General features: G+C 47.5%; 1 protein-coding gene across 1 annotated transcript in view; it reads right to left on the bottom strand.

Moving 5' to 3' along the window:
* LRRFIP1 (LRR binding FLII interacting protein 1) overlaps positions 1-13997 on the bottom strand; it is a 102863-nt gene that overhangs the window by 55893 nt on the left and 32973 nt on the right. Inside the window, exon 2 of the mRNA XM_042035352.1 lies at positions 1480-1566. Within this exon, the coding sequence (XP_041891286.1) occupies positions 1480-1566 (87 nt within the window). The remainder of the gene's footprint in view (positions 1-1479; positions 1567-13997) is intronic.

Here is a 13997-nt window from a genome sequence, read left to right as displayed (position 1 = left end):
CAAAGAAGTTTTCACAGGTTTTCAGGTGACAAGCTCTTAATTGCAGGAGCTTTAGTTTTCACACCTGAATTTCAGTTTACCAAGACACCCTTTGCAGCATCAGCTTTTAATCTGCAAAGGGGTCATCAGCTCCATTAAGTCACCTGTAAATTAGATGGTGTCAGCTGCCAGGACACCCCTATTTACTCTGCTGCCCAAACAGAACACGTGGTGCCTGTTTAGCACAGCCCTCCCGCGGCTGCTCCCACGCACACCACCCCGCAACGCTTCCCACTGTGGGACAGCTTGCAAGAAACATCCTCCAGAAAGCAGCAACTGCAGCAGGAAAAGGCTCCCACCATCCTCAAGCTCTGTGTTTGCAGCAAGGGAGCTGAGACACATCCAGACCTGCCTCACCAAAAGCTGAGCGTGGGCAACCTGCCCAAGAGCTTCTCTTGTGGGCTGGCTGCTGCAGCCTGCACTGGCACTGCTCTGCTGTCACATCCTGATCCACATCCTGCTGTCACCTCCTGATTCACTGCTCAAAAGCTCAACCAGATCCTGCTCTGCACCCTAAAGCAAATGTAGAACCACTGAATTACAGAATGGCCTGGGTGGGAAGGGACCTTAAAGATCATCTTGTTCCACCCTCTGCCATGGGCAGGGACACCTTCCACTAGCCCAGGTCGCTCCAAGTCCCATCCAACCTGGCCTTGGACACTTCCAAGGATGGGGCAGTCACAGCTGCTGTGGGCAACCTGTGCCAGAGCCTCCCCACCCTCACAGGGAAGATGTTTTTCCTAACATCCAATCCAACCCTGCCCTCTTGTCAGCGTGAAGCCATTTCCCTTTTGTCCTGCCCCACATTTATTCTTACTGTGTATCCCCAGACCCTGCCCCCAGACTCCATACTTCTTCCTTCTCCTTCAAAAATCTACTGAAAAAACTAAATTGTGGTTAACTGTTCTCCCTGTTCTGCTGTTCCACTGAATGCACATCACCAAACACAAGTTTTGAGCCCTTCTGGTTCAGTTCACCAGGTAATGCTTTGCCAAGTGCAGTTTCTACCCTTGCTCCTGCCAACAGCAGCCCATCCTTTTTACAAACTGATGGAGGGCACAGCACCAGCTTCACAGCAGGAAGCAGAACAACTTCACAGTGGTGCTATACAAGGGCCAGGAATCTTCCACATTAATTGGATTTGTGAAGAAGTGATAAGAATCCACCACCTGCGATACTCAAACAAACAAGCTGCATACTTCAAAGTTTAACATTAAACAAGAATTACTAACCACCAGGATTTTCTGTGAATAATTATACTGGCTTCAGCAAGATAAAGCCCTTGCCACGATCCGTGTTTTTTCCAGGATTTTCTATGATCAACATTAGTTCCACGCAGACTATTTCAACAGAATATAGATTAACCCCCTGTACCCCAGGTGTTCTGAACATCTTCCTCACTGGATACAACCCAGGCACCCCCCAAAGCCTCGGCCTTACCTCCTTCTGCTGCCTCTCCAGCTCTTTCATCCGGATCTCCCGCGCCTCCGCCCGCGCCGCTCGTTTCGCCGCGAGTCTCGCTTCAGCCTGGGAACAGGAACACAGGGATGGGATGAGGTGAAAGCTGGGCAACCCAACGGGGAACACGCTCCGGAAGCAGGGCAGGGAATGGGGAGGCTTGACTCGGCAAGGCTGTAAACACGTCTGTAGGAGTTAATTCCCTATTGCAGGTAATGGCCCTGCCTTCCCTAACTTGTTATCTTCACAGTCAGGTAAAACACCCCCGTGCAGGCACTACCCTCCCTGAGCACTTGTGTTTAAAAGAGCTCTTTAATTATTATTTGTGTGGCTGTAGAGGAAACAGGGACATTTATTTAAGAAAGGCAGCTTTTGCTCTTCTTGTTTTGGGTTTGGGGTTTTTTTTCCTCCCCTGCAGCATGGATTGTTTTCTATTGATGAATTAATTTGACCAACAGCAAACACATTATGTGCCATTTTTCCCAACCACTGACACTGTGCACACATACCTGGGCACAGGATTTGGGTAAACACTGGAGTTCAGCATGAGTGTGCACAGCTAAGGCTGAAATGATGGAGAGAAAATGCACTAGCTCCATTATAAATCTCCAAAATTCCATATTCCAGTCCAAACCTCCCTGGAGTGGAATTCTGCCAAGAACGAACCTCTTGAAGATCTGCAGTGCTTCCTCACTTCAGCCCAGTTGGAAGTGCTGGAACATGCTAGAGAGTAACATTTTTAATATTCTGCTTTAAATCCCAGGCACAGTCAGTAGGTCTGACAGAGGAAGAAGTAAAATTAGCTCAGGCTTGGTACAGTACAACCGTGAGCAGCTCGCCCAGCGGAATTCAGAACAGCTCAGCAGGGAGCCAAAGGCACCGCTCACAGCCAGTCACCCTGGTGCTACACCCAACTCCTCTGCTTCTGAAACCTTTTACTGTAAGTACAGCCTCCAAATGGACAGGAAAAACTGCCATAATATCAAGGTCAAGCACACAGAGAAATCAAAACGCCGGTGCTTTCAGCAGGGCTTCTAAACAGAAGGAAAATCACAAAAAAAAAGAAAGGTGTAATTTCTTTTCCCTTCTGTAACTGCATTCACCACTCAAGCTCAGGGAAAAGGGCCACAGCCTTCAAAAACACAAAGAAAATATGGAAAAGAAGCCAAAAAAAGGAGTAGGATGGCTGAAACTTGCAGTTAACAGAAAAAGGCTGATGAAAATCAAGCATGAGCTGATGTATGGGAGGACCAGGAGCCTTGTGATGATGCAGATCTTAAAACCTCAGACTGCAGAAGACCAAGAGGGGATCTCATCAATCCGTACAAATATCCCAAAGGCAGGTGCCAAGAGGGTGGTGCCAAACTCCTCTCAGCAGTGCCCAGCGACAGGACGAGGAGCAATGGCCATAAACTAAACCACAAGGAGTTCCACCTCAACATGAGAGAGAACTTCTGTACACCGAGGGTGGCAGAGCCCTGGCACAGCTGCCCAGGGAGGCTGTGGAGTCTCCCTTTCTGGAGACATCCCAAACCCAACTGCACAGGCTTCTGTGTCACCTGCTCTAGGTGACCCAGCGGATTGGACTGGATGAACTCCAGAGGTCCCTTACAACCCCAAATATTCTGTGATTCTGTGAAATCTGAAAAATTACTTGTAACAAGGAAACAAAAGCCTTCACAGAGAATTAAAGAAGCCCACGGCAGAAGGAGCAAATGGCTGGTTTTGCACAAAGCTGCTCTCCCTTGAGTTCTTTGCCTGAATTTTGGGTAAGTGGCTCTGCCATGGACAGAAACTCATGCCAGGAGCAGACCCTCCACACCTGCACCCAAAACCATCCCCTCTCATAACCTGATACTCATAACCAGGTGACAGCAGGCTCCCGGGTGCAGGCACGAATCCCCAAACGTGTTTTCAACAACCTGAAGCCGTTTGTCCAAGAAAAGAAAGCCCCAGCCCTGCTGCTGCTGCTGGGCAAAGCCTGGGTGGAATCCCTGCCAGGCAGTGCTGTGATGCACCTGCAGTGTTTGGAATTGCTCATGACACCCACTATCTAAACACGCCCTGAGATGTGTGCTAAAGGCACGAAATCACAGCTCTGGAAACAAGCCTGATGGCAACTCGACATGATCCCTTCTGTTTATTTAAACACTGGCAAATCCTAACTGATGGAGGTGAGAAATAACATCAGCACAGACTGTTTTTCCCCTATGGAAAACCAAGGGCCCTAAAGCCTCCATAAACAAAACACACCAAACAGTACCGGCTGTGTATCTTCCTGACAGAAAAAAGAGGAAACAAGATTATTTGGATGTTAACATGATTGTAGCTGTCATCCTCAGGAATTTCAATAACCAGCTGAGCTTTCACATCAGAACTAGGTGCCTGTGTGTAAAATTCACATGTAATTCAAATTATACCTATTTCCCCTTGTTTTCCTTGTATGATAAGGGCCAAAGGATTTACACACTTGCTAGCCATGTTGCAGAATTATATATTCTCTCAGAAGCAAGCACAATATAATATGAAATGCAGCAACTTGAACAATAGGAATAAAAATTAAAAATTTAGCCAGTTTTTCTCAGGCCTTCCTGAGAATGAGGCTCACCAGTTTTTAAATTACAGATACTAACCACAGGAAGTTAAATGAATTTTACTTTGTGCAAAATCACACGTGTAACCTGTCATTTCTAAGGATATAATTCTAGTTTTAGTGCCAATCCATGGAGCATCTCTACTTTATTCTATTTCATCTTTGCAGTCCTCCAGCTGCTCATTTAAAGCCAACCTGCAAGCCTTTTAAGAATAAAAACACATTTTCACTCAGCAGCTTTGACTAACAATGGCTTACATCTTGGAACAAGCATATTGTTTATTTATGAACTTTTTCTTTCCGTGACCACATGTCAGCATTAAGCATCTTTGAATACAAACAACAGAAACTGTATCCTGGGTTCTTGAGCTTTAAGCTAAAAACCTGTTATTAGCATATACTTTGTAAGAAGTCATCAAGTGTTATTCCATCCTGAACACTCATATTTTAAAGCAACTCATTCTCATCACATCAAAACAAGTAATTACAGAATTGCTCAGGCTGGAAGGGACCTCAGGAGGTCTCCTGCTCAGAGCAGGGTCAGCATCACATTCAAATCATGTTGCTTAGGGCTTGGTCCAGATGGCTCTTGAAAACCTCCGAGTTTGGTGGCTCCACAGCCTCTCCAGGCTCCTGTTTCACTGCCTGACTGTCCTCATGGAATAAAGGAATAAATGCCCCCCCAAATCATGTCAGAACCTGCTCTTGGCTCCTTAGTAACCCCAACTTCTCTGCCAGAAGGCTGCTGTACCTTAAGGTCTGCATCAAGCACTAAGGAATATTTTCAAGCACTTTCTCAAGGGTGTCTGGGTGCCATTTAGATGATTACACAGTTATTTTCACCGTGGTTCCTGACCAAACACCAGCTCGTTTGTGCTGGACAAAGGAGGGTTTGTAAGAAACAGGCCATCCTTCCCTAAAGGGTTTTCGAGCCCACGGCAAAATGAGAGAACGGGGGACAGGAAATATGCAAGGAGAAAAAAAAGACTTCAGTATGTGAGGCTACCCACGAGACTCTGGAGGGTGCTCTCCAACTCAACAGAAATGTATTATGCTGCAGTCAGGCCAGCCATTAAATGGTCAACCTGTGGCCTTCATAATCCCATTCCTAGCATGCTTTACTGGATGGAATTACTTCATTCAGAATGAATTTTTTTTTAATACTCTGTAGGTGGCATTGGTGACAAACCTGGCATCACCTGTGAGCTCAGAGGAAGTAAATCCATCAGGGCAGGGAGGAGTCCACCCCTCACTGTGTACGATGTTATCGAAGTCAAACCAAAGCCTGGTAGCAACCCTAACACCCAACATCCTGCAGTGAGTGTGGGAGCCAAACAGGGCCTGTTGCACACAGGTTTTCCTGTGCCAAAGCCCAGCTCAAGTACAGTAGGTGTCCCCCAGCACGGCACAGGGCAGGGACGCCCAGAACAGCCCCACTGCCACCCCCACCTGCTCAAGCTGCAAACCTTAAAAAAGAATAAAAATACAGACCAGACTTTCAGACTAACACGGAGGAGCGTCAGATTTATTGTGGGCCTCTTCCTCAGAAGCACGGGCATGACGGAACTCATGGGAGTTTGTCAAACCACACTCTCTGAGACTCTTGGACTCTGTTCTGTGCTATAAATACCTTGATTTCTTGCACAGGCTACAAGCAGCAACGCTAACTTTACATTTCTCTCTCTGTGCTGACTAAACCAAAACAGGCTTTGCCTGGCTGACTCTGGTCTTCATCCAGCCCAAGCACTGGGCTGAGCCCAGAGTTGAGTCACCTCTAAGGACAAGTAGCAGAGACAGACACTGCAGCCTGCAAGAGACGCTGCTGAACATTAAAAAACCACCCAAAAATTCACATACTTCTGAAATTCAGCTTACTGAAAGCTATTCTTTAGGCTGCCTAAGGCTCAACTAACTATTCAAGGGATTAAAGATTGAAAAAAAAGAAATTAGGAATCACTAAGACTGAAGGAAGTGATCTTAAAATCATCTAAAATTCACTACTGACTCAGCAAGCAACACAGGCCTCAATCAAAACTGACAGATCACTGTCAAAAACAGAAGAATAAAAATATGAAGCCTAACTGCACTCATTACAAAGCTTTTGCAACTTCCCTTTTATGAAATACTGCTCATCTGACAAGAAGAACTGGCAGCTTCAGCCCTACTGAGCAGGTCACACCAAAAAACCCCAATCCTCCTAAGAGGCTTCCGTAAAGCCCCATAGGCAAAACGAGAGGAGGTGGCAACCACACCGCTGAGATGAACATGGAACTAGGCACCAGCTGAAAAATCATCACCTTAATTTATGGGACTCACTCAAATACTACAATCTACACACTGAATTCTTGTCTTTTTATTGCAGTTGCTCAGAATGATTTACAGTCACCAAGCTCTGAAACAAATACACTGCTGAACTGCAAAGTGCTCGTTGCTTTTGCTGGGCTACTTGCTCAGCACTTGACACTCCTGCTTGAAAATAAAAACCCAGCCCTGTGCAGCAGCAAATCTTTACCCTGGCTTAAGGAGTTCAGTGTATTTAGCTCTGAAGAGGGAAAAACTAAGCAGGTTGTAACTGGAGCACAACTACAGCTGAAAAAAAACCCAAACCAGGTATTGGGTATCAGCTGGAAAGGGTGAGAAGAGTCTTCTGCCACCTGCAGCAGTGGGGAGAAGTGGGAGTATGGGACTTGCAGCTGCTGTGGAGTGGCCCCTATACAGCCTCTTTCTAAACACCACTGGTGGGCACAAGGTCTGGCTGTGCCCGTGGCCAGGGGATAAAGCACAATGGTGACGGAAGCCACGGCTTCCTGGCCCCGCGCGCCGCGCCAGGGAAGCTGCGCTGTCATTATCGCGGCGATGAGAGAATTATTTAGGTGAGTTGCTGAGGTAGAGGCCAACGACACACACACATCCTGAAGGTGTGCATTCTCAGAGCCTTTCCCTCCTGAAATGGCAAGGGCTTCATTGTTCGCCCGGCAGCCCCAAGACACAGCCAACAAAGACAGGAAGTTATGCTGCTTTTTTGAGCGGTGAAAAATGACTATGTTGACTTGCCACATAGTTACATGTGTAAGGGTTTTCCAGCTATACAAAGCACCCCTCAATTCCAGTGCACTCAAAATTACCTGCTTCTGAGACTAGTAATCAAAATCAGCGTCGTAATTTTTGTGGAGGATTGAAGTGTGAGCTTGCCAGCACCAACCATACCCGGAAAAGCTCTCTGATCCCACTGCCAGAGAAACCTTAAAACACAAGCCTGCCTGACTAAATTACACCTGCTCCCTGTAAGCAACCACTACTGTGCATTGCTGCAATAACTATTCTCAGGCTGATTTAAACCTCTTGCCAACATGCTTCAGACAAAGCCAGCCGGTCATTTTTGGGGCCAACATAATTTTTCATGATGGATGCTGTCCCATTCCGGTACTCCGTACCCTCTTCCTCAAATGTTATAGGACTGTTCATTCTGTTTAGCCAAGTCACGCTTCATCAGTTAAAAATCTGATAAAGTTTGTTGCACTCCTACATAATTTAAAGTCTCTTTAGTCATGCAACACCTGATTTGCAATATTCCTGTAACACAGCTGACCAACACAGCTACCGGGTAGAACCAGTGCTAACCCATGGCAATGTTTTTCCAGTCTCCATTTGAGCAACATGTGACCTAACCCAGGAGTTCCAGGAGCTCACCAGGTGAGTGGTGACTATTTAGCATCGAAACAAGAGCAACTATAATGACTTCTATGCTGAAGAGGTCAAACTAGCATATTTATCTGGCATTTTTTTGCACACGAGTTATAAACACAAACACACTTTGCACCACTTACTCATATGGTGATGAACCCCTGAATCATACAGGGCTCGGTCAGCCCACATCCTGCTTTACTCCTCACCTTTCTCTTAAATGCAAATTACTATTCAGAACCAGCAGGCTGGTGAACCTTAGCCTACACGTAAACATAGGGATTCCCTTCCAATACCCCCGTACCAGCTCCGCTGGCCCGACAGCCCATCATGGGCTGGTCTGACAGCTCCTGTCCCTCCGTGCAGGGACAGCGGTGAGCCCGAGTGACAGCTCGTGCCGAGGGATGCCTGACCCGCCCGTGGCCATCAGGTGGTCCCACGGGGCTGCTGTGACACTTTATTTAGCAATCATTTAACAGGTTCCTCTGGCACGACGGCTCCCGGAGCAGCAAGCAGCTCACGTTTCGTTTCGGTCAGTGATTGTGCAAAGCGAGCCCGGGACAAGCCCCCGGGCCGGGCTCACACGACGCCGGCCGCTCCCGGCTACCACGTGGAGCGCGGGGCTGTCCCGGCCGCGCTGCCCGAGCCCCCCGCGGCCCCCCGGCCTTACCTGCTGCTGGGCAGCCGGGCTGAGGCACTCGGCAGCCGCGTCCATGGCTCCCGCTGCCGCCGTCTGTCCCCGGCGGGGCCCGCCCGGACGCGCCCGGCACGGCCCGGGGGCGGAGCGGGAGCGGGGCGCGGGCGGGGAGCGGGCGCTGCGCTCGGCGGCCGGGGCAGCGCGGAGGGAGCGCTGTGTGAGAACGCGCACCTGCCGCCCGGCATCGCTCCGAAACGCGCACGGCATCCATCACGGAAAGGGCCTCCTCGCCTCCTTTTTGTCCCCGAGGAAGATAAACAGCCCCAGAACATCCCAACAACTCGGCGCACGCCACCCCCGCCCTCCCTCCGGGCTGCACATCCACCAGATAACACCCTGCTTATAAATATATATTCATGTTCACGCCAGGCGGCCTTTGCATGGCAGAAACAAACCGCCCCACTGCTGTTAATTGCTGCAATTATATCGGTGCTGTGGATTGCGTTGTGTAGAGCCGAGCTTAAAAAGAGCCATCCGTGATGGATGGTCTGGTGTTGGTTTTATTCTTTCAGAAACGGCATTACGCGCTAAGGAATAATGGAAAAAAACCCAAAACACGTAATCGAAGTCTGACAGTACTGCAGAAGAGTAATCGGGAATAGCGGCTGGCCAAAAAATAAGGACACCCTGCATTTCAAAAGGTTCTTGGTGATGAGCTGGATGAGCCGAAGGCACAGAAGGATTAGAGGGCACAAGTGCTTTTAAGTGGCACTCACTGGGACGATACCCCCAGAACAACTGAAGGCATGGTCAGAGCTGATATCCTGGCTCCGTGGCGATTAATGCCATCTGTTGATTCCAGCTGATTTCACCCAAAGCATCTCTCGATTCCCCTTGTCTTCGCCCCAAGCTCACACACCTATCCCCTCGCAAAGGCCAGGGAGGGCTGGGAGAGCTACGAAGCTTAAAGAGCTCATTTTACCCACGGCCATTCTGCAGCCGCAACAACAGAGCACACGGGGAGTCATCTCCTCCTGGCACGGGATTTTCCACGGCAAGCCAAACAGGTTGCTCCGTAGCAACTCAGCCTGCACCCTCCTTCGCAGTCAGGGAGCCCAGCGAAGCCTCCACCCAGAGTCTGAGCTCAGTTTTTCCATGAGCTGCCTGCCCAGGACAAGGAATCTGGTTTCTCAGGCTGGCAGAGCACACGCTGCCATGCTGCTGACAGTATTCTAGCTAATTTGGAAGCGCTGGCACTGTTTTACATTTGGGGGCAATACTTCAGCTGGATTCACTGGCAGTCCCTGGACCCAAGCCATGTCCCACTGTCCCTGGGAAGGCTAGTCATGCTTCCTTTAAATAAGAGGGATTAGGGATGTCTAACTTGCACCCTGCCCCTGGGAGAAACCCTGCTGAAGTCAGGTGAAGCTTTACAATTGTAAAGCAGACCGGTTTTCTGTAAATCATAGAACTACAGAATGGTTTGGGTTTGAAAGGACCTTAAAAGTTTATCCCATTCTACCCCCCTGCCATGGGCAGGGAACACCTTCCACTAGCCCAGGTTGCTCCAAGCCCCGTCCAACCTGGCCTGGAACACTTCCAGGGATGGGGCAGCTGCAGCTTCCCAGGGCAACCTGTGCCAGGGCCTCCCCACCCTCACAGGGAGGAGTTTCTTCTTAATATCCCATCTAACCCTGCCCTCTGCCAGTGGGAAAACATTCCCCCTTGTCCTGTCACTCCCATACACCTTGTCAAAAGTCTCTATCGTTCCTATAACAATTCCTTTAAGTACTGAAAGGCTGCAATAAGATCTCCAAGGTCACATCTTTCATTAAACTCCAAAGCCACCAGTTGAGCCTACAAGCTATTTTTAACTTCTTTACCAGGTAAAGGACCCAATTTTGCTTTAACAAAATAAATCTGACCTGTCTCAAATCCACTCCAGTGTGTGTAAAAAGAAACTAATAAATACTGTATGTTCCTGTGAAGCATCTGTAATTTAAATCTACATTTAACACACACTCACTTCATCCTCCAGCACAGCTTATACTGAAATCAGGAACCAGGCCAACGTAACACCATCAGCAAACGCTCTCCTTTTCCAGGTGGTGTAACCTTCAGCCCTAAGCCCGTTATTTAAGGCTGATAAAGTTCTCAGTCTGCTGCGCTTCCTTATCCTCTGTCAGCAAGAGCAAAGACCATCAGAGATGTGCAGGACCCGAAGGAAGGCTCTGGCCTGCCCTGGCTGCCTGGAGCTGCTTTCCAGGTGCTGGAAACCTCTCCACTCCACCCTGCCATCCCGAGCAGGTCTGTGTTTTGTGAACAGCCTCAAGTCCAAGAGGAGTTATGCCCTAATTCCCCGAGGCTGCTCAGCATTTTGTTTTGGTGCAGGTAACAGCACGATTTGGGGATTCCTGCAGTGTTTGGTGCTCAGCTGTGAAGAAGGCACTTCTGGACTGTGGCAGCTCACCCCAAGGCAGCCAGGACCAGGCACTGGAGTTAATTCTTCAGGAAAAGATACATATTGCCTTACACATAGAAAAGTTTTAACAGAGAAGGGAAGGGGAGTGATGTTAACTGTGTAAATCCAAAGATTCAGAACAACTCAGCGTGACAAATATCTCCATCTTAGCTTGAAACAGACAATTTGTTCTGGTTCTTGCTTAACAAGAATTAACCTCTCCTTACATTCACTGGCAAATCTCTACAGGTTTTGCACTGTCACTTGGAAAATACACTGAATATATAAGTATTTCCTACACAAGGCATAAATTACCCCCCCCCCCCCACCTTCTCCTATTTACTTTCCAAGCCAAGATGTTTGGTTTTATTTGGTTTACTTGAGGAAACACTTCATACATACCCCCGGGATAAATTCAAACAAACAACTGTACTACAGACCTGCTGGGTCAGAACTGAAGGATCAAGAGGTCTTTTCAATGCTAGCAAACTTCCATTTTTCAGTAATACTGAACAGAGCTGACAGGGCTCTGAACACACACCTCAGCATTTTATAATTGCTTTTATAAAAAGGGAGGCTCGGAATTCTAATCAGGTGCTGACACATCCCCTCAAAACTGCAGTGCCTATCTCGTCACAGCTCTCTCCTGTTCAGACAGATAGCACAGGCATATAAAGCTCTGCTAAAATTGGTATTTATTTATTTATTCACAGTTGAAATATTTATTGATATTTATTTATTCATTCATGGTTCTTGTGTCCATGCATTTTCCATTTGAAATAGGATGCTGTGGAAGAATGACATTAATTCCAGGACATAGCTAGGCAGGAAGGATGTTCCCAGTGGAAATATGCATTGCACGTACTACAATGCTAAACTGAGCCTAAGAAAAACAGGCAATGGGAGATTGAGAAGGGGGGGGGAAAAGAGTCAGTTGACACTTCCAGAAACCTGGTGGGATAACTGTGAGTTGGGTATGTCTAAGAAAAAAAAAAGAAAAAAGGAAGTTTACTGCACTTAGGACAGCAGCTCTGATTCCAGTGACACAGACTCTGTATCTCCCCACGGGGAACACACCTCTCCTTTGCAAACACACACACACACACGCACACAGAATGCATGCCTGCACTCAGAACAATGCAATCCTCCACAAATGATGGCCCAAATCCTAAAAATCAGCTTTCCACAACTGCAGTTTACCCATAACAACCAAGGAGCTGCATTAAAAGGAAGAGGGAAAGATCACCCAGTCATCCTCCAGGTATGCTATTATCACTGATAAACCCAAATTCCAAGGAAGCCTGGCCCTCAGCACAGCTCATATTCAATTGCTTTTTCTTTTATCTTTAGGGCATGTTGTAGGTAGGTGTCATGGTTCAGCATAGTTTGGGTTTTTAGTTAAAGAGGGCTCCATCAGCCACAGAAGCGATTCTCTTGCAACGAGGTGCTTACAGCTTCCTCTACGTCCCATCAGAACCAATCAACCGGCTAGTTTGAATATTGGCAACTTTCTAAAGCCACTTAAGAAGCTTGACATGCCTCTGTGATCCACATTTAAGAACGAACAAAGCCCGGGAAAACTCTCTTGCTTACGGTTTTTGGACAGGTAACTTGGGGGCCCGCAGTGTGGCCCAGCGGGGGCCAGGCCGGGCCCTGCTCGGCGCAGGTAAATAATGGGTGTTTTGAACCAAACCACTACAGTAGGTTAAGAGGCATGGAAGCAGGAAAAAAAGTAGTCAAAACCTTTAGAGACAGGCTTAAAAACTGAAAAAACCTGCACTATGGTGCACTCTGGCTCCAGCTTGGCACACCTCAGTTCTAATTCTTCAGGAATATAGCAGCCACTGCTCAACACTACCCATCACCAACATACATAACTCAGACTGTATCGTTTATATCTGTAAAAATGAAATTCTGTTGGGCATTTCCCACATTCTCTTCAAGTGGTGTCATTTTTGGTGGACTTGCCAGTGTTGGATTATTGGTTGGAGTTGATTTTTCCCAACCTAAATGATTCTATGATTCTTAGAATTTCAGTAGTGTCCGTCCATATCATATTTACTCCTGGCTTTCCAAACAGTGGGAACAGAGAAAGCAAGTTTAATTTTGTGGGAAAAAAGCTAAAAAATACTTTGTATTAGAAGAAGTATTTGGTTACTCTGGTTTTGGGGGGTTTTTAAAATAAGGTTCACAGTGTTGTTCTTCGAATGCTGAAGAAAGCCAATGAACACCTCCGTAGTGACACCCACCCGAACTCAGACAGACAGGAAAAGTGACGTCTGCGCCTCATCACTTCATCATCCCTGCCTGCTGGGGCACCCTGGCACGCCTGGAGCTCAGCTGGCCACGGGAACAAAACCTCCTTGTAGCCCGTCACCAAGGCACTGAACTCCAGCACACGCAGCCAAGCACTCCTTAGGAAAACAATGTCCGGTTTTCAGCACCAAAATCCCCTGCCAGGATCAACAGATTATATTCTGTCCAGGCTGCACGGCGGCGCAGGGAGGAGGAGGAAGGAAACTGCTGGATCAGGCACAAGTCAGACTGAGTCATGCTCCAAGAGGGAAGCTAGGAGGCTCTTGGGGACCCTGTGGCGTATTTGTCATTCAGCTTCAAAACAGAGATGCCATCAACATTTGGTATTGAATATATTAAAGCCTGACTACTTGAGCTTCAGAAATTTGAAATATGGGTGTATGAAAAGTTACGTGATCTTCCTGTTTTAGAAGAGACAGATTCGAGAGCGGTTCCCATAATAAAAGTTCTGACCTAGTCTTAAGCTTTTCCATTCTTTTGCTTAATAATGGAAAAAAAAAAAAAAAGAAATCCAACCCAATTAGAAAAAGAGTTCTGGTTTGGATCCTCTCACAGAACCTGAGTGTACAGGTATCTGTGTAAAAAAACCACAAAAATGATCCAGCAAGAGCCTTTCACTTGTAGAAAAGTGCTTCTCTGCTGGTGTATTCACAGCTTTGCCATCTCCCAGCCTCTACTTCCAACCTAATGAGATTAAAGAGTTGGAATTAACCATTTCCACCACGACTGTAAATTCTGTGAATTGGAAACCCAACAGTAATTCCAAAAAGTACCACGCAAAAGGGCAGAGGTTCTGCACTTCATCCTAC

This window comes from Corvus kubaryi, unplaced genomic scaffold (genome assembly GCF_017639235.1).
Source record: "Corvus kubaryi isolate FWS band 111438036 unplaced genomic scaffold, C.kubaryi_AGA036_p1.0 37383, whole genome shotgun sequence".
Classification (NCBI taxonomy): Eukaryota; Metazoa; Chordata; class Aves; order Passeriformes; family Corvidae; genus Corvus; species Corvus kubaryi.
Note: the sequence above shows the minus strand (reverse complement) of the source record. Positions and strands in the feature narration are given on the sequence as shown.